We start from the raw sequence: 22247 nt of genomic DNA on the forward strand, positions 1-22247 counted from the left end.
TGGACCCTCAACCGACTGACTAGTCTAAAAGAAGGCTGCATGGGTTCTTGAATCTATCAGCCGACAGTTTTCTAAAACAATTCGGTGTACTTCTTTTACCACCTCAATTCAGAACTTGATTTATACAAATGAGAACCACACAGAACACAGATGTTCCTTCGATGGTTCTCCCCTATGTGTAGATGCCACAACATTCAGAGACAACAGTGAGTGAGTTGGGTTTAACGCCGCTTTTAACAGTATTCCAGTCATATCACGGCATGTCAGCTTAATGTGGGAGGGAAGCCCGAAGTGATGTAGGTCTCAGACGTTTACCACTTTGGTGAAACCCACGAGCACGGGGATGGTGCTGACAAACCTAGAAACATAATCGGGGCGAACCGGGATTCGAACCCGCAATCATAGGTTTCTGGTCTGCAATTCTGCACAGCGAATCACGGCGCCTTAGACTACTGGGCCACCCGTGCCCCCTAGAGACAACAGGATAACATCTACAATATAATGACACTGCTGTACTTTCCATTTTAAGAACTTGCCAGTTCAGTTCACTTTCAAAATACAGAAATCAGAGCTGGTTTGAATTCTTTGCTCACTCACGTCAAGAATTCAGAAGCCTCGACGTTGATTGGCTGTTCAGAAAGTTCACCTGATTCAACCTTCTATGAGGGTACCCAGGTTGAAAAAAATGTTCTGATTTTTATGAGATTGGTATTTTTTCTAGAAATTAACCCTTGTATACTAGACACAAATGTTCCTATAGTGAGTGAGTTAAAACTGCTGAAATTATAAACTTTTTGGCTATTAGGTTCAAGTGACCAGAGTCAAAGGCCTTGATCATGGAATGAAATATAAACAGTTTGAATTTTTCTTTCACTTGATTGCTCTATCATCAAAGGATTTAAATATAAACACAACTACATACAAAATTAAAGTTATCATTGACGTTTTTAATATCTGATAAAAGGCACTGTCCCAGTCTCTGCAATCATCTTGGTCACTGGTCTGTATTAAGAGTATTTACCTTTTCGAAGACAGGTATTAGCATTGTCTTAACTATTTAATCTAAATGTCCAAATAAAGAAAGAAGAGATTGGTGTGCATTTTGCTGTGCATTTTACAGTGCAAGGCCTACATGTAAAACTACCACCCACATTCATACTTTGCAATAGAGACATGAGGGCAAACACTCACAGTTAACCATTTCACATAAAAGTATAATTAATAATAACTTTTTAAAATATTTAACAACCAATGGATAAAACATTAACATCAATAAGGAAACATTAACGTCTATGCTAGATTTTTGAAATCTATGAAAAAGTAGGCATTTACCGGTTATATATTTTTCTCTCAACTATTAATGTGCAGTGCCATTCCATTGATGACAAGGTTACAATGCGGTCACGTCAAAGTATAAAGAATTGTGCTTACTCTTATTCACTAACGCCATAAGCAACATGCGACATGTTGTAAAATGGGTGTGACTCACTTTTTGTGTTGTATATTACACAGCACATTTGACAAATTAACTTTCAGTCTGTTATTCTCGACTTCATCTCTTGACAATAACCTGACTCAAAAAATGCCCTTGAAAGTACTACAAGTTTAACATCTGTTCTGCAGTGAAAGCAAAACCATACCAGCCAACAAACTTAGGCCAGGCATTTTATATTTTTCGGATTACGGCTCTGAGGAGTCTAATTTTTGAGAAAATGTAAAAAAGATAAAATCAGATTTCCAGCCCCCCACACAGTTTTTCCACACAAGGTCGGTCGAATTTAAAATTAAAATAAATAACTATGTCAATCATTTATTTATATTAAAGTCATTCTGCCATGGCTTCTTGAATCACTGATAGTGATGTAGACATGGAATTTATAAATAACACTTTATGTTGTATAAGAGGGTCTATATTACTAGTGGGGGACATAACTAAAATAAATATTTTTAAGTTTGATATATTTTTTTTCCAGCTGCTTTTCAGTAGGGGCGGTGGGCTGAACTGACCGATCAGTTCAATGATCAATGTCATTGCAAACCAAAAAACCATACTTATTGAACTACATAAAGATACTGTTATTTCTATTTCAACAGACCCGTGCTAACTGGATATAGTAAAAAATCTATAAACCAAACAATCAAGAAAAGATATCTGACAGAAATCTGACATTGCACTGTGTCTATGGAATGTGCTCCTTTATAAATAATATGTACAGTTAACACACATGACCTGCTGTAGACACTGGGAAGTGTGACACCGTGTGTCTTGTGCTACAACAAGCATCTGTGCATGAGTATTCCAAGTCCAATACTTGACTGCACTCTCATTCAAATTTGAAGTTTCCTTGAAAATTTCAATATATTTTTGAGATTAGAAATATCAGGGTCCTGAATTTCAGGATTATTCTGATATTTGAAGATTGAACATGTTGAAGAAAAACGGAAATAAATATGGGCCAAAACATATAGATTACTTGTTTGGTGAGTGCAGAGATGGAGGCTGTTTATTACACATTTATATTTTAAATGTCTACCCATCTGACAATTAGATGTCGGCATCTCATAGTTACTGACAAGAAATTAATAGATGGTATGAATAGACGGGAATAGTTAATAGAGTCTGGCCTTTTTCCCTTCTGAATCCTTTTCAATGATGCCCAAAAATATAATATAGCTTGATATGGTATTCGTAATTCGTAGCCTCCCAACATAGACATCAAAAGGTCAATTCATTCCAACAAACAATCACTGAATTTGTAATATCATAATTTTCTTTTGCAACATCACCAGTGGTGCTGGATCTCCACCTAGCTGGCACCCTCCTGATGTCATGTAGACGGCAGCAAAAATCACTGAATAATCACCGACTCATCATATTGCATTCCTGGCGACTAGATCCACAGAATCAGCTCAAAAACAAGACATCTTTCGAAAATACCAATTCCAAAATCCACTGCCCAACATACAGGCATCCTTGTCAAGTCTATGCCATCACCATCAGGCCATTCACGTCTCCTGCCAGCTTCAGACCACTCCTCTTCCTTGCCTCTGAAGTTAGGCCTGCACCATCTTCTCCAGCTCCAGGGGGGACTTGGCCGCCTCCTTCTCCTTCTCCTCCTTCAGTTGCCTGGAAAATAGCATCAAGCCAGTTACCACCTGGATTACCAACACCTTGCAGTAAGGAGTGAGTGAGTTTGATTTAACAGTATTTCAGTTATATCACAGCATTTCAACTCAAGTCTTTTATGTTTTCTATTTCAGTAAAACCTTCAAGCACAGGTATTGTGCTGATGATCCTAGCAACAAAATCAGGGCCAGTGGGATTCAAACCCATGATGATAGGTTCCTGGTAATGGCATGTCAAAGGAAGGTAACTGCACAGAGAATTCCAGCATGTTAAACAACTGGGGCATCAATGCAGATAAAGAAATTAAGAGAGGGTCCTGGTATTTTTTTTGTTCCTGTGAGTGAGTGAGTGAGTGAGTGAGTGAGTGAGTGAGTGAGTGAGTGAGTGAGTGAGTGAGTGAGTGAGTGAGTGAGTGAGTGAGTGAGTGAGTGAGTGAGTGAGTGAGTGAGTGAGTGAGTGTTTTGTTTGTTTGTTTTTTGGTTGTTTAACGCCACATTCAGCAATATTCCACCTATATGACAGCGGTCTGTAAATAAGGGAGTCTGGACCAGACAATCCAGTGACTGACATCATGAGCATCGATCCACACAATTGGGATCGATGACATGCTTGAACCAAGTCAGCGAGCCTGACCACCTTATCCCGTTAGTCGCCTTTTACGACAAGCATAGTTGCCTTTTATGGCAAGCATGGGTTGCTGAAGACCTATTCGATTTTACGTCGATTTTAACAATATTCCAGCATGTGGGGAACCATTTGCTCCTACGGTTTTAAATTCAGGGACTCCTTAAATCTCATGAAACTAAATCTGATTGCATAATACTAGACGGTAGAACAAGCTTAAATATAATAATCATGCAAGTTCAACACAAACTGGTTAGTAATAACAATCTCTTGTCAGTCGTGTCTCATGGAAAAGGGAGCAAGTGACTTTGATGAACACCCCTTTCAACAGTATGTTTGTTATATCATGGTATGCCAGCTTGATGTGGGAGGAAAGCCAAGTGATGCAGGTCTTAGACGTTTACCACTTTTGGTGAAACCCACGAGCACGGGCAAGGTGATGACGTGCCGTGAAAAATAATCAGGATGAATGGAATAAGGGAAGATTTCAAACAAGAAAGGCTCAAATTTAGTATCACAACACACATTGTATCGCGAGGTAGGCATATCAGGACAGCCTCAATGACTACTCCCAAACAGTGAATTTATACAACTAATACTGTGGGTGAAATTATGACATATTCTGAAGATATACAAGTAATTCTTTCTGGATAATAAGTGTGTCATTTCCTAAAATGTGAAATTATCATGATTATGTTTTACCTCAAACCAGACATAAAATGTGGACTGTTTCAACTATGGACCATGTATTTGTTTTAGCCTCTGAAGCCTACATTTGACTGTATGAATGAGTGTAGTTCAGTATAGTACTTCATGGAACAGGTGAGGTGAAATGGGTTTAACTTCGCATCACAGACTTATATAGCGACATGGATGCATACGTGTGTGTGGCTGCTTGTACTCATACTCGACCAGTCCTTGTTTTAGCCCCTTAATGCCGAGCGTCAGACAGGGTAACAACAAGTACCATCTTTTAATGTCTTTTGGTATGACGCTGCCGGGGATCAAACCCCTGACCTAACGCTCTCCAGGCTGACACTCTACCAATAGACCATGGAGGGGCTCCTTCATCAAACAGTGTTTTACATAATTCATAGTGTGTAGGATGAGGCCCCAAAGTGATGCAAGTCGTATAGTATACATTTACCAATTTGGAGCAATTAGCATGAAAACGTAGGGGGAGTGCATAAGGTTCGTTTGTTCGTTGTCTGCACTCAGCAATATTCCTGCTGTACACACAATAAAGAAGTTGTTATTCACAAAAGGTTTCTTGTCTTCATGTTCTGCATGTTCGAATGAACGCCGGGAGAATACATAAGGTTTGTTTGTTTGTTTGTTTGTTTGTTTGTTTGTTTGTTTGTTGTCTGCACTCAGCAATATTCCTGCTGTACACACAATAATGAAATTGTCCATAAAAGTTTCATGTCTTCATGTTTTGGAACTTCTCTAAGCAGCCTTTGAAACTAATGCCAGTCCACTAGCCTGAGACTACTAAATTGTGCTGTGGACAAGCGACAATTCGGGGATGGTAGTTCTAACTGGCTATTATTACCCTTTAGTGACGTCATCCTATTGTATTTACAGGGATATAACGTGAGAGCTAGAACTCTGAACCAGTTCTAAATGCTTAAATTCTGCTACAAATTGGAACTGAGTAAACTTTCAGAAACAATAAACATAGTAACCATTTTTGTCTTATTCAACAGGTTCAAACAGAAGAAGAGTTTGCCACTAACGTGGCTATATCCCCCGCCCCTGTTGCAGAATTTAAGACATAATTAAATCTAAACAAACGCTAACCTTTTTTAACCACTTTGGAACTTGTCATGGAAATTGTAAAAAAAAGAAGAGTTTGGAAGTCCAATCTTGCTGCCGTGGAAAAGTATAAAGTAAGAATTTCTAGAATTTCTCAATAGCAAAAGGCACCAGTTCAGCATGTACCTGAAAAACCTGCAAAGTTTGATAAAAAATATTGAACGGTTTATGAGTTATATTCCGGTAACGAACCCTACCCACACAGAACCTAAGTCCATCTTGTTGCCATGGAAACGTAAAAAATAAAAATTTCTAAAATTTCTAAATAGCAAAAGGCACCAGTTCAGCATGTACTGACAGACCTGCAAAATTTCATGAAAAAAGTTCTGCTCCGGAAACGTGATGGACGGACGGACAGAGCCCATTTCTATATATCCCCCGCCAACTTTGTTGGGCGGGGGATAAGAAGTTACAAACTCAAGGACTAGCGTGTAAGGTTTTCACTTGTCCTCTGTGGGACAAGTCTTAAAAAAATGAATTTCTAGGCAGTCTGTCCCTACCAAAGACCCAAATGAATCTCATATGCAAATTTCAACTGATCAATATTAAAAGTTCCAAACAATGGATTCATAAACTACTGCCAAATTATTAATAAGCAAGAAGCCTCCTGCAGCCAATAAGATGAATGTTTGCCCAGGCAGCTGAGAAACAAACAGCTGCAGCTGTTGGCAATATACTTACACATCACCTTTGCCGTTATGTAAAAGAGTATCAAGGAAGGGGTCAGACACTACGCTTACAGACTTTCTTATTTCCTCCTGTGTTACATTCAGCACATAGTATCTGTAGGGAACAAGGGACAACCACGTTTCAATAGCAACAACACAACATACAGCACATAGTATCTGTAGGGAACAAGGGACAACCATGTTTCAATAGCTACAACACAACATACAGCACATAGTATCTGTAGGGAACAAGGGACAACCACGTTTCAATAGCAACAACACAACATACAGCACATAGTGTCTGTAGGGAACAAGGGACAACCACGTTTCAATAGCAACAACACAACATTCAGCACATAGTATCTGTAGGGAACAAGGGACAACCACGTTTCAATAGCAACAACACAACATACAGCACATAGTGTCTGTAGGGAACAAGGGACAACCACGTTTCAATAGCTACAACACAACATACAGCACATAGTATCTGTAGGGAACAAGGGACAACCACGTTTCAATAGCAACAACACAACATACAGCACATAGTGTCTGTAGGGAACAAGGGACAACCACGTTTCAATAGCAACAACACAACATTCAGCACATAGTATCTGTAGGGAACAAGGGACAACCACGTTTCAATAGCAACAACACAACATTCAGCACAAAGTATCTGTAGGGAACAAGGGACAACCACGTTTCAATAGCAACAACACAACATACAGCACATAGTTTCTGTAGGGAACAAGGGACAACCACGTTTCAATAGCAACAACACAACATTCAGCACAAAGTATCTGTAGGGAACAAGGGACAACCACGTTTCAATAGCAACAACACAACATTCAGCACATAGTGTCTGTAGGGAACAAGGGACAACCACGTTTCAATAGCAACAACACAACATTCAGCACATAGTGTCTGTAGGGAACAAGGGACAACCACGTTTCAATAGCAACAACACAACATTCAGCACAAAGTATCTGTAGGGAACAAGGGACAACCACGTTTCAATAGCAACAACACAACATTCAGCACATAGTGTCTGTAGGGAACAAGGGACAACCACGTTTCAATAGCAACAACACAACATACAGCACATAGTTTCTGTAGGGAACAAGGGACAACCACGTTTCAATAGCTACAACACAACATACAGCACATAGTATCTGTAGGGAACAAGGGACAACCACGTTTCAATAGCAACAACACAACATACAGCACATAGTGTCTGTAGGGAACAAGGGACAACCACGTTTCAATAGCAACAACACAACATACAGCACATAGTATCTGTAGGGAACAAGGGACAACCACGTTTCAATAGCAACAACACAACATACAGCACATAGTATCTGTAGGGAACAAGGGACAACCACGTTTCAATAGCAACAACACAACATTCAGCACATAGTATCTGTAGGGAACAAGGGACAACCACGTTTCAATAGCAACAACACAACATTCAGCACATAGTATCTGTAGGGAACAAGGGACAACCACGTTTCAATAGCAACAACACAACATTCAGCACATAGTATCTTAGGGAACAAGGGACAACCACGTTTCAATAGCAACAACACAACATACAGCACATAGTATCTGTAGGGAACAAGGGACAACCACTTTTCAATAGCAACAACACAACATTCAGCACAAAGTATCTGTAGGGAACAAGGGACAACCACGTTTCAATAGCAACAACACAACATACAGCACATAGTTTCTGTAGGGAACAAGGGACAACCACGTTTCAATAGCAACAACACAACATTCAGCACAAAGTATCTGTAGGGAACAAGGGACAACCACGTTTCAATAGCAACAACACAACATTCAGCACATAGTGTCTGTAGGGAACAAGGGACAACCACGTTTCAATAGCAACAACACAACATTCAGCACATAGTGTCTGTAGGGAACAAGGGACAACCACGTTTCAATAGCAACAACACAACATTCAGCACATAGTGTCTGTAGGGAACAAGGGACAACCACGTTTCAATAGCAACAACACAACATACAGTAACCAACGTCTTAAGCATCCATCCCTAAAAATCATCCCAATTAACACAATACCCAACTCTTTTAACAACTATAGTCAATCTGTCATGGAGTGACAGAATAACAATAGTAATGACAGAATCGGTTATTCTGAACTTCGCTGGTGGAGCACATGTTGGGTAAGAAAATTTAATTTGTTTGGCCACTAGTAGCTTACCATGTCTAGTGTTTGCTTTGGTCAGATTCCGACCACCTACCACATAGCAAATGTAGGTCTGGGCTTGTTCCACACAGGGATTGTAACGTTACGACTATTGTCAGTCTATGTTAAAGTATGGGACTTACGATTACTTTAGCGCAACAATTTGTGGAACGGGGACGTTGTGTCATGTCTAATGCAGGTCACTTCACAAAGCTGAAGCAATCTCATTAAACTCTGATCTCTACTCTGATACCTAATCTCTCTATGTGATGATCTGACCGTACTCCAAGTGAACCCTAAGCATCTTTGACAGTCCGAGCTAAATGAAAAATGCATAGGTTTTTGAAACATTCGTTTTCACATCAATTTAGAAATTTTGATTTTAACAAAAGATAAGTGACACAGAGCCAAGACCTTCTAAATATAGTACTCCCTTTCAGAAACAAGAGGGTGTTTAAGATATCCACAACATATGAGATATATGATATGATATGATATGATGTGATATGAGATATGATATGATATGATATGATATGATATGAGATATGATATGATATGATATGACATGATACAAAGATAGAATCTAACATTTTAGTCCATTAGTCCTTATAATGATAACATATAGCAAAACCCTTAAAAATTTTCTACTTGTCCTTAACAATCTGGCTGCTTGGCAAGGACTATAGGACTAGTGCCAATTTCTATCGCTGTATATATGATATGAAATGAAATCTGAGATATGATGATATATTTTAAATTATATAAAAGAAATATGATAAATGATAAATGATATATGATATAATATGATATGATATGATACAATATATGATATGATATGATATGAGATGTATGATATGAGATATATGATATGATATATGATATGATATGATATGATATATGATATATGATATGATATGATATGATATGATATATGATATGATATGATATGATATGATATGATATATGATATGATATGATATATGATATGATATATGATATGATATATGATATATGATATGATATATGATATGATATGATATGATATGATATATGATATATGATATGATATGATATATGATATGATATGATATATCTTTCTTAATTTCCATTCAGAACTGTCTCCTTATGTTCATTTCAGACAACACAACCAGATATGCTGCTCTGAATGCTTCACTCTCTCACCAAGAACATAAAAGCCTTGACACTGATTGACAGATTAGAGAGTTCACCTGAAATGACCTCCGACGAAGGGTTTGCGTTATCCTCCGACAGAGAGGTATCATACCAGGTGAGATTTTAATGAGACTGTGACTGAGACAAGCCGTTGTTATACTTACTTCTTCCTGACATGGATGACGATGACAACTGTCACACAAATGATGAAAAGACACGCGCAGGCAATGGCAGCAAAAGCACCATGGGAAATGTTGATACCATTATCGTCATCGTCTGGGTCTTGAATAGTCCTAGCTGCCTCGGGGTCCCCTGCAATACACACAGCAGTTCACTAACGGTTGCAACACGGAAACACAATACCTAGCCACCCTTGTTGCAATAAAGAAGCAATAGTCTAAAAGTAAATGTGACTTGGTAATCTAATTATTGTAAAACTAAACAATTGTCTTATTCAGATTCAATAAAACACATCAAAGCAACACAATCAACTAAAGAAAATATCAGACTGCGATCATGGCTTTAATTTTGCTCTAACTTAGTCTAAGCATGCCCGAGCATGAAAGTTGATAAAATAATGGTGTCTGTCACCACGAGTACTTGTTACACTGACAGAGTTTACTCAATTATTTTCTTGAACTTTCGCCCAATCGTGGAGTGTCCCCCCTTAACACTACAATAAAATTGACCCCTGCTCTCACATTACTATAATACTGATATGAGGTTTGGATTGTTAAACGCTATGTGCACAAATTACTATCTACATTACTGACTAAACACAGATGATCTACATGACAACAAAAATCAAATCTTCAACCAGTCAACCATATTACACTGAAACCCATGCAACCATACCGTGTATGCTGAGTGAGTGATGCAACCATAACGTGTATGTTGATATCTATTTCTTTACACAATTTTGCCTCGGGAAGATGGATTAGCTATAGTAATATGAAACAAACATCTGTTCTTAAATCTCTTATGAGCAGTATATAATAGTTTACATATGCTTATACAATTCAATTTTGCCAAAACTATATCATGTATATATTTAGATAAACAAATTCTGATAGTGATAAATTACATTTAGAAAATATTCTCCTTATAAACTATATCCATCTGTTTGTGAACCCTTTGTTGACAATGGCAGTACAGCAGGACAAACAAAATGGTCTCTCTGATGTAGGGAGTATGGTTTTACCCCCTTTTACCAATATGCCAGCACTATCACAGCAGAGAACATCATAAATTGGCTTATTGGAATATTGTTCCCATGTGGAGAATCAAACCTGGCCTTCGGCATGATGAGCACCGCTGAAACCTCTAGGCTACCCTACCGCCCCTCACCCAAGACATATTCTCATACTCATCATTGCAGTTTTCATTATAACGGTATATTCACAATAATTACTTATACACAACGATCTGAAAATCAAATTAAAAGATATTGTCTTGTTGGGACAATGATTTACTGCATGCATGTTGTTTTAAATACAAATGAGAAAATGCCACTCCAATGACATAGAAATAAGCTTGTGACAGTGGTGTGATGCCAAGTGATCACTGCGTGTGATGCCTGTCAGAAAATAGGTTCAGTGGGGGAATACAGTACATCAGGTTAAAATGTCAGGAGTGAACTGTCCACCATGTCACAGTGACCTGCAACCTCAACAACCAGGCCAACCTTTGTATCACTTAGATCACAGAACCGATCATAGGATTTTTGAAACACAACTAAAAAGCTGAACCTTTGAATAGTTTACCATCATATATCAAGTTAACTAATCATTGTAATAACTGAAAGATCATAATTTGGGGAAGGTTTCCACAAGACATCTTATTCGTCTGATAATTTCAACATGGTTTCTCTGGCTATGGTGCTTAAAATTGGATATGAATTACACCAATTACCATGTTTACAAAATTAAAAGATAGTACTTATAAAGGAGAACTGTTTGTGTTTGAATTTTTAATAATGTATAATTGCAATTTTTGTCAAGCAGAAAAAAACAGTTAATGCACCCAATGCCACTCTAATCATTGCTGATATATTTGAACTTTTTTTTCATCTTGGAAAATACCTGTTATCAAAGTACAAAGAAAAGGTTGGCCTTTTGTCAAGTAAAGTTGACAACAATAAAAGCATGTTAGTAGTTTGGAACATGTCAGCGCTCAAAGGCTTAATTAAAGAGAGAATGGGGAATATCAAAAAGATGCCATTCTCAGACAGTTCGAAGTGAAGAAAACGCCTACAGCACATAAATGTTCACAATGTTACAGCGTTACTTAGAAATGTTACACTCAACCAACAGTAAGGTACATGTTAGTAAGTACTACATATTGCCCATACTAACAAGCAGGTTTAAATGCAGTAGAAACTCGAGTTGTTGTGATTCGGGGAAGGGAGTGTGGACGTTCCCCATGCATAGGATACAAAAGGGGAATAACCATGTGATCACATCAAAATAATATTGTAACCAAGGTAACGGGAAACTAATGAAACCATTCATGGTAACCATGGTTACTAACATGGTCATGCACAACGCCATGTTACACAGGTGGTGGTAAATACCTTTTGTTGTAAGTTCTTCAGCTGCATGGAAGGAAACATACACAACTGTAGTAAATTGTTGTAGAAGGTTTGCATGAATTACACTGATGTCAACTGTATAGGAAATGTGTCACTGACACTCAAATGTTACGTATTTATGAAAAATAATCCTACATAGTCTATACATTCTAAACTCACAAACGTATGGACCATAATTATGCTTATTATTAGTCCCAGACGAATTTTGCCGTAAAATTAACAAAATTCGGCGGTCAAATTACATCTGCAGTAAGAACAACCATTCCCCCCCTCAAGTATTAATACATGTACAAAGTGTTTTTTTTGAACATTTTTCTTCACAAATTGTAATCTCCTACATTTAGCATGTTTAGACATTTGAGGTTTGGTTTAAAATGTCAACTCTATGTAGTCAATACCACAAATACGTTTAAATGTGAGAATTATTTATTTCAAATTTCAATTTAATGTAGGATTGATATTGTCTATGTTTGCATAACATTCGGAAAGTTTGGGCATCATCTGTGCACAATTCAATAGAAAATCTTGAAAATAATGAAAAACTAAAATTTGTACTACAATTCCGTGAAACGTCACATTTGCTACAAATCTTTCAGCAAACTTGAAATTGCATAATTCATCTGGGACTGCATTATGGAATGAGTGAATGTTGTCTAATGCTAGTCAGCAATATTCCAGCGATATCGACAGTCTGTAACTGATCGACTTTGAACCCAGCAAACCAGTGACTGAAAGCATGAGCAGGGAAGGATGAACACAATCAGCCAAACTAAAGAGCCCCTAGCGGCAGAAACTAACATCTTTAGTCCACTAGTCCTCATAATAATAACATAGAGCAAAACCCTTACAAATGCCAAATTTCTACCAGTCCTTATGGTACCTTAACTATTGGAAATCCATACAAACAGTAACGAGAAGAAATCCATACAAACAGTAACGGGAAGAATCCATACAAACAGTAACGGGAAGAAATGCATACAAACAGTAACGGGAAGAAATCCATACAAACAGTATTGGGAAGAAATCCATACAAACCAACCAACAAAACATTTACTTGAATATGTATATAATCCTCAAAACTAAATGTCCTTACAGCCATGTGATTTAATTGACGACAAAAACAGCACAGATACCAATGCATGCAAAGTAAAATTTGATAAAAGCCCACAGTGAAATGACTGTTTACAACAACGATACTACCTTGAGTTACATTCATTTGATCATTATTTGTGTTAATGGTAACACCTGCAGTGCAGTCTCATTACCTGGAATGTCAGCCAACACAGAACATATTTAACATGGCGGTAAAGAGCCTACAACAAAGGGAGATTACCCAGTGTTAACATTCTGAAATATCTCCTCTTGACCCAAAAAATGCCCTGCACTCAGCATGTTCAGTTAATGAAAGTACAGCATCCAAATGACTTCATGAGATGAATTTGAAATTGTAGGATTTCAAGATTATTGCACTTATTATAGCATACCTCGAAGCCCTCTATGAGACAATCCATACAAAAATTAACGGGAAGAAATCCATACAAAAATTAACGGGAAGAAATCCATACAAACAGTAACGGGAAGAAATCCATACAAAAAGTAACGGGAAGAAATCCATACAAAAAGTAACGGGAAGAAATCCATACAAACAGTAATGGGAAGAAATCCATACAAAAAGTAACAGGAAGAAATCCATACAAACACTAACGGGAAGAAATCCATACAAAAAGTAATGGGAAGAAATCCATACAAAAAGTAATGGGAAGAAATCCATACAAAAAGTAACAGGAAGAAATCCATACAAACACTAACGGGAAGAAATCCATACAAAAAGTAACAGGAAGAAATCCATACAAACAGTAACGGGAAGAAATCCATACAAAAAGTAATGGGAAGAAATCCATACAAAAAGTAACAGGAAGAAATCCATACAAACACTAACGGGAAGAAATCCATACAAAAAGGAACAGGAAGAAATCCATACAAACACTAACGGGAAGAAATCCATACAAACAGTAATGGGAAGAAATCCATACAAACAGTAATGGGAAGAAATCCATACAAAAAGTAACAGGAAGAAATCCATACAAAAAGTAATGGGAAGAAATCCATACAAAAAGTAACAGGAAGAAATCCATACAAACACTAACGGGAAGAAATCCATACAAAAAGTAACAGGAAGAAATCCATACAAACACTAACGGGAAGAAATCCATACAAAAAGTAACGTGAAGAAATCCATACAAAAAGAAACGGGAAGAAATCTATACAAACAGTAATGGGAAGAAATCCATACAAACAGTAACGGGAAGAAATCCATACAAACAGTAACGGGAAGAAATTCAATGTACAGAAATAACAGAAACGGTCATGCACTACCATGAATGTGGACGTCCATACCTCTTGTTGTAAGGTCTTCAGCTGTTTTGTTTGGAAGGGAAAGAAAATACCTAACACTTGTTAATTGTTCAAAGTCATGAGAGGTAATTATTGGGTGGTACAATTAGTATAATTGATGAAAGAAATTATTAGGAAATGAAAGAAATGATTAGGAAATTATTTGATATCGATATCTCACAATTAAACTTTTAAACATGAAAAAACATAGTTACAATCATACGGCATTGGGATGTGGTCAGTCAATAGCAGAGTCAAAACAACCATTTTTTTTAAAAAGAAAAGCAACCAATAGTTGGTAAGCATGTGGAAATTAAAGAATTGATTTGAGTTAATGCTGCTTTGAACAGTATTTCAGTTATCTCAGAGCATGTAAGCTTCATGTGTGATGAAAATGAAAAATGCAGCCCTAAGAAGTCTACAACATCTACAAGTCAAAAATCCAGGAGCACAGGTACGGTTCTGACAAATCTGGCATCTTAACCCAGCATCATCAGTCTCTGACACGCCAAAGATACGCATCTCTGAACAACAAATTGCAGCGCCATTGACAATTGAGCCACCTGGGCCCCAGAGTGTTAAGAAGAAAAAACTCCCTTATGACATGTCACAGAACTTCAACAGTGAGAAACATCCACTACATAATAGGACATCTCTCATACTCAAACAAACAAACCTGGCCACAATAAATAATAGAACAAAATTATTAGACATGTAAGACTAAGTCTTTGTAGTCAAACAAAACACAAAGCCATATATTCCTGAAATAAACTTTTAGACACATGCCAAATATTTTCAAAATAAGCCTTCTGTCTCTTTACACATTTTTGCATGGTTATGACTTTTACCAGGTTTTCTTTTGCCCACTTTTGGGCAGATTCAGTTGTAAAACAGCGAAAGGAACAGTGAAAAAGATTGATCTTGCCAAACAACAAAACATTTAATCAAATATGTATATAATACTTACAACTAAATGTCCTTACAGCCATGTGATTTATTTGACGACAAAAACAGCACAGATACCAATGCATGCAAAGTAAAATTTGATAAAAGCCCAAAGAGTGAAGTGACTGTTTACAACAAAGATACTACCTTGAGTTACATTCATTTGATCATTATTTCTGTTAATGGTAACACCTGCAGTGCCATCCTCCGTCTCATTACCTGGAATGTCAGCCAACACAGAACATATTTAACATGGCGGTAAAGAGCCTACAACAAAGGGAGATTACCCAGTGTTAACATTCTGAATTATCTCCCCTTGACAAAAAAAAATGCCCTGCACTCAGCATGTTCAGTTATTGAAAGTACAGCATCCAAATGACTTAATGAGATGAATTTGATATTGCAGGATTTCAAGATTATTGCACTTATTATAGTGAGTGAGTGAGTTTGGTTTTACGCCGCTTTTAGCAATATTCCAGCAATATCACGGCGGGGAACACCAGAAATGGGCTTCACACATTGTACCCATGTCGGGAATCGAACCCGGGTCTTCGGCGTGACGAGCGAACGCTTTAACCACTAGGCTACCCGACCGCCCCTGCACTTATTATAGCAACGTGCATGCATATGTGTGGGTGGCTGCTTGTTCTTGTCCAGACTAATGCTAGTTTTACAGTGCTAGCCCACACATGTGCAGAAGTATAACATTGATACCCCATCCAGACACAGTATACAGACTCTGAACCAATCAGTCCATGTTTCATCCCCTTGTGCCGAGCACTAGGCAGGGTAACAACAAGTACCATCTTTTAACATCTTGTGGTATGACGCTGCCAGGGATTGAATCCCCGACCTTCCGCTCTCCGGGCAGATCCACGGGGATGGAGTGATATCCGGAGGGAGTGCGTGAAAGCATGAGCAATAAACCACTGGGTCACCATGACATGCAATGACTCTGACTGGTTTGGGATACTGGGGACTTTCCTTCCCTGGAAGGCCCATTGGGTTTCAAGTGGAATAACAAGAGTTTCATTTATGAACAACTTTAATGATTCTCTCAATGAAGTCATTAAAATGTTACAGAAAACCATTCAGAGGTAATTTTGTGCTTGTTTCAACTGCTTTCATACAAAATGGCATAGCCATCATCACATTACTATGTAATAAATCATAGGCAGTCTTGTTGTTTTCTTTGATGAAAATACCCTCGCATCAAATTATTGATTATCTGTGTTTTCTGTGGCCTATCATGTGTACATGATTAATGAAGACTATGACTTGATGATACAATGATGATAATGATACAAGCTGTAAGACTGACTCGACAGGTGAAACCAGCTACTTACGGATGCATGTTATGTTGTTGTCATCGTACTTGTAGCCTTTACAACACTCTGTTACAATCTTGAACTTGACCTTTGTGTCATTCCGCTCCTTTGTGCATGGGATCTTCCTGAAATTATTTTCATCAAAACATCACGGATACTATGGTCAAAACATCTTTACAATGTTTTACATGGAAAATAAGACAATTTGTCGACTTTTGCAGCATTAGCTAAAATGATGAAAATGTATCCACTCACTTTAAGAAGGCCATTAACATTGGCAGATTGCTTCAAGTGTATGAGTGTCTAATATCATGCAGAGCTACAGATAAGCTGCGCATTTGCGCAAAATACACCCAAAACTATTCAAAACCCAATTCCTTTCAATTAACTTGCATACAGAAATGCATGCATTAAATGGCAAAACACAGCATGTTTGAATACCCAATGAAGCTTTTTCGGGATGCGAACAACGGAGCTAATTTCCAAAACACATTTATGAGCTCATTTACTTTCCAAGTGAAGCCTATATTTAGAACCGTTACATAACATCTAAAACATTATTATTATTTTTTTAAATCTCAAAATGTTTACTCATTTTGAGAAAAAAACAATAGAGTGATGAATAGATGAGTGAAAAAATCTGAGTTACCCTATGAAAAATGTAATAACCCAATTAAAATAGAAACCGTCGAGTATAAACTCAATTGCTCAAAGGTTATCTAGAGCTCTGGTCCTGAATATTTACACATTTATCAGCAGCTGATCAATATCACATGGGTACACATGAGTGATAATTCAATGACTCATCAGTCTGTGTGACATTTAAAAAGGGACCAACCTTACACACATCTACCACTTAGAAACTTCAGACAGGCCTGAGGTTGTCGGACAAACCATCTGATTGTACACAGCCTGAGACTCAACCGTGTTTGACTGACAGGTTATTGGCTGTCATATCAAGTTTGATTTAAGTCATTCAAACACGAATATGTCATGCATACCATGCATACAGCATGATATAATCAGATCTGTCCCCTTGTTTCATACACAAGAAATCCTTACCAAGGTTAAATACAATACTTAAACACTAGGGCTGTTACGATTCACTCGCGTATTCAGTGAATCGAACCATATCCATTCATGAATTGAATTTGTTCTTCATGGCCACTAGAGTCAAATATTTATGAATATGCAAGCATATGCATTTACATAAAAAAATATCCATAAGAACATATTTTATGCATAGATTTCTTCACAAGACAACACTCTTACTGTTTAATTTGACAGTATTGTGGTCACTGGTCATTGATGCATTTGAGCAGATATAGTACCTGGATAAATGCAGTATATAAATGAATAATATATTCAATAATATATTAAAAATTAACAAACCATGTCAAATATTTTATGTTGCTGTTGCCTCACTGAACATGCTGAATATGACAAATGATACATCAACTGCTGACTTGTATTTGTGAATTATTATTTGTATTCGTATATTCATGATACAAATCGTATTCGCCTCATAGTGTATTCATTGCAGCCCTATTGAACACAAGCATGAAAACCCTCATGATGCTTCCTACAGGGTTATCCAGGAGGCAGCATCTCCCAATTTATTGATGAAGGCTGGCAGTGGAGTAAGACACGATAAAAATGACTCCCAAATCACAAAATTATGCTCAGACAAAAATGAAATTAAAATAAAACCATGAAACTGGGCTGATCAATATGATCAAACAATCAGCTGTTCTCATGAAAAATATAATGGTGAGCTGAATAGTCATATTATCTCCAACAGACAAAAATACATACTCGTAAAATGTGCACATCTTGAATGTGAACCAGCCACATCTTGACTGGTAGGACTCAGTGCAGAGGGTTTGGCCATACTGGTTAACATCCTTCTTCAATACCTTGAGAGAGGTGCAAAACTTGGCTCTGAAAGCATGGAAAGTACATGGAAATACAATGTTTGAAATTATGCCTGAAAGTTAGGGGTCCTTGTCATAACACTAATCTGCAATGTGAAGGATTTAGGGAGTGGCTAGACCATGTAGACTCAAATAACATCGGAGAACACTTCATGTACCCCTCTCCATTTTTAACAGCGGAGATATAAGAGCCATGTCTCACCATGTTTATACATGTATATACTCACCGCCAAAAGAAACACGAACAGTGAGTGAGTGAGTATGGTTTTATGCCGCTTTAAGCAATATTCCAGCAATATCACGGCGGGGAATGCCAGAAATGGGCTTCACATATTGTACCCATGTTGGGAATCGAACCCGGGTCTTCGGCGTAACGAGTGAACGCTTTAACCACTAGGCTACCTGACTGCCCCCGAAACACAAACAATTGAAACATTTGGAGAAGTATGTACGTTAATAAGAGATGTTTCCAATGTGTACCAGTTAATGACAAAACTAACACTCAGTTAAGTGTTACCAGAGTATGTCTTTATTCTTATCACAGTATGCTGCATGTGATTTCCAAACCTTTCACCCTAATCCTGCACAAGACAAATAGTGCATCTAAAGTCATGGATCAATGATGACACATGATGTGTTCAGAGGGTCAGTTCACCGACATACCAGTATGTTTGTTTGTGCACCAGAACAGTCTAATATCTCTTGAATATGAGTAATACTTCATATATCAACAAACATGTATGGTATTCATGTTTCTTTCGTCGGTGAGTATTGTATGTCATATGGTCATATCAACAATCCCGTATTCTGATTACACTGTTCAACAAATGCCTACTGATTACATATCACATCACCAGGATACCTTACTGGCTTTGTGTTACCTAATTACAAGGTAGAATACAGCATCACAAACTTTCAAACACGTCACAACACCCAATGATTTAAGATATTTTGTTGCCAGATAAACCAGTGAAAACATGCATGTAAAGTTAGAGGTCATAAAGTGTAAGCAAGCTCCCCACAGTGATCTATCATCTCATCATGTAATGTCATTGAATAAGCCCATGAGATGTTGAGAGTTTTCAATAATAGCCTGTGGCGGCATATTTTATAGCAGGCGCTAGTTTATGAAATAATTTTCATTTTCAATATATTATTTTGTTAGGTTTCAGCTTAATTCATGTGGATAAATGAGACTATAAATGGGAATTCCAATGCATTCTATATCTTTCAATTCAGTATTTCATTAACATGCACAGGAATGCAGTTTATTAGGTAGATATTTATTGATGTCGCACACATCTAAACATCACCGCTACAAACACTATCTATCTACTTCTTCTGAAATAAATCCATTAGATTTGTAATGGTTGGTTGGTTGGTTGGTTGTTTAATGCTGCACTCAGCAATATTCCAGCTATATGACGGCGGTCAGTAAATAATCGAGTCTGGACCAGATAATCCAGTGTTTAATATCATGATCATCGATCCACGCAATTGCCAATTGCGATCAATGACATGCATCAACCAAGTCAGCAATCCTGACCACCCGATCCCGTTAGTCGCCTCTTACGACAAGCATAGTCACCCTTTACGACAAGCATTGGTTGCTAAAGACCTATTCTACCCCGGATCTTCACAGGTCAGATTTGTAATGACAAGGATGAATACGAGGCTTTACAAGCTGTGTAGAGGCATTTTCAAGCATGGGATCCAAAGACACGAAGCATGCAAATAAATGCACTTGTCATTATTTTATGCTCATTCCTAATCATGCTAGCATTTCGGTATCTTGTAGATCAGTGGTAGATTAAGAAATGGGACAAGTGCGACAATTTGGATCACACAGGAGTGTCTGAAGACTAAAGTCATGCGACACCATGCATTCCCGTAACCTTCATAAGTGTCTGTCACCTATTCCACCTTTTCCGTTCAGTTCCATATGTCTTTGGCATGGCTAGATAAATTTGCACTAATTAAGCTTAGCAGTGTGACATAGCTCTGTCAGTTGGCTGTCGGGCTAATTATAACAACCTGAAGGTCGCGAGTTCACGTCAGACTGATTCTCCTAAAAGCTGAATGATGTCTTTGAGACATGTGACCTACGGCAGATATCATCCTCACGGGAAGTTGTGGCACTGTATTCTAAAGGTTATCCAAAATGTCATAACATAGATTTCTTGCGGTCAGTTTTCGACATGTTGTACATTTTGCTTCTGGGGATTTACGTTGTCATGCTGTCATGACCTGGCTTAGAAGTTCACACGGGATCCAGAGATGGCGTGTCACTAAACATGATAGATCTTTGTGAGGCCTTATCATGATAATTTGAAAGGCACAAGAAATATTTTCCTATTTGTCCAGAAAGAATAGAAGAAAATCTACAAATTTTCACCAAGAAAAATTTGTTATACGTTTTCTTTACATAAAGAACTAAACATTTATACAAACATTTTTTTATCATGACTAAAGGTTAAAAGTAATTTTGTGGTAAACAATCATTAGCATCGCACTAGCATTTTCGACTCTGATGATATTTTGACACCAAGGCAGCTCCGTCCGGCTGGCACACAATGATCGATGATTGTAGATAGGAAACTGATAAGGGGCCTACTTACTGGGTTTGTGTAGCGAACAATAGGATCGTCAGTGCCAACATCGCCAACAAATGCGTTTTTCCCAGGGAAAGTTGACCAGAGGTTAACAAAACCTGTCCGTCAGAGGCCATTTTAAACACAATTCAATGACAATAGCTGAAATAAAATTGAAAGTATGCTCTCTTATTATACAAACACCGTAACGCAATTGGAAACGGCGTATAGGTACATCTCGATGCCTAAGTGAACTTTGGTCTCCTGACAAAAATAAGCCACCATTGCCGGAAGTGCAGTGACGTAGCAGACGAACACTTCCTATTGGTTAATGTCGAAAAGTTGACATCTCATCTGAAAACGGGTAATATATTTGAGAAACTATAAACAGATTAGCTTATTCTTGTTGACAAATATGTACTAGTATTGAAGAGAAGAACGATAAAATAAATATATAATAATATAATATGCTTAAGTCTGCAAGGTATTGAACAAGAGATGATAAGGACCCTTTAAAATGAATAAAACTGTCACAAAACCTTTTTGTTTGTTTTTGTTATTTAACGTCGCACTCAACAATGTTCCAGCCATATAAGAGGGCGGTCTGAAAATATTGAGAAAACAGAGGCTGGCATCATGAGCATATATCCACGCAATTAGGGTACAATGACATGCCTCGACCAAGTCAAAATGGCAACACACCCTAAGTAAGAATGGCCACATGAAAAAAGGTTTGTTTGTTTGTTTGTTTAAAGTCGCATGTTGGTGAAATCTTGCACGCTTGCTTCACAAGATTTGCCATTTACATTTATTTGCCCTTTACACCAATTGGAATCCGTTTCGGAAGAATAT

The 22247-nt window shown here is 37.7% G+C and overlaps 1 protein-coding gene across 8 annotated transcripts; it reads right to left on the bottom strand.

Moving 5' to 3' along the window:
• Window positions 1-2026: 2026 nt before the first annotated feature.
• On the bottom strand, window positions 2027-21693 carry LOC139456143 (uncharacterized). 8 transcript variants are annotated; one of them, XM_071237683.1, is made up of 8 exons: window positions 21423-21693; window positions 18686-18811; window positions 16889-16995; window positions 15735-15761; window positions 13404-13448; window positions 12186-12206; window positions 9778-9925; window positions 2027-3127 (listed from the first exon to the last, which is right to left on the bottom strand). In XM_071237683.1, the coding sequence occupies exons 1-8, from the start codon at window positions 21530-21532 to the stop codon at window positions 3055-3057; spliced, it is 657 nt and encodes a 218-aa protein (XP_071093784.1). In that variant the 5' UTR covers window positions 21533-21693; the 3' UTR covers window positions 2027-3054. The 8 variants fall into 8 exon arrangements, with proteins under 8 accessions (XP_071093784.1, XP_071093781.1, XP_071093785.1 ...); XM_071237680.1 differs by lacking the exon at window positions 13404-13448 and adding an exon at window positions 14601-14621 and having other exon boundaries at window positions 15690-15761; XM_071237684.1 differs by lacking the exons at window positions 13404-13448; window positions 15735-15761 and adding an exon at window positions 14601-14621.
• Window positions 21694-22247: the final 554 nt, after the last annotated feature.

Source organism: Haliotis cracherodii, unplaced genomic scaffold (genome assembly GCF_022045235.1).
Source record: "Haliotis cracherodii isolate W230 unplaced genomic scaffold, xgHalCrac1.p SCAF_11, whole genome shotgun sequence".
Classification (NCBI taxonomy): Eukaryota; Metazoa; Mollusca; class Gastropoda; order Lepetellida; family Haliotidae; genus Haliotis; species Haliotis cracherodii.

What these genes read in the sequence shown, in the direction of transcription:
- LOC139456143 (XM_071237680.1), bottom strand. Translation starts at nt 21,532, where the DNA reads ATGGCCTCTGACGGACAGGTTTTGTTAACCTCTGGTCAACTTTCCCTG. An exon ending in TTGTTCGCTACACAAACCCA is followed by an intron (nt 18,812 to 21,422) that starts GTAAGTAGGCCC and finishes CCATGCTTTCAG; the next exon opens with AGCCAAGTTTTGCACCTCTC. An exon ending in TGAAGACCTTACAACAAGAG is followed by an intron (nt 12,207 to 14,600) that starts GTATGGACGTCC and finishes CCTTCCATGCAG; the next exon opens with CTGAAGAACTTACAACAAAA.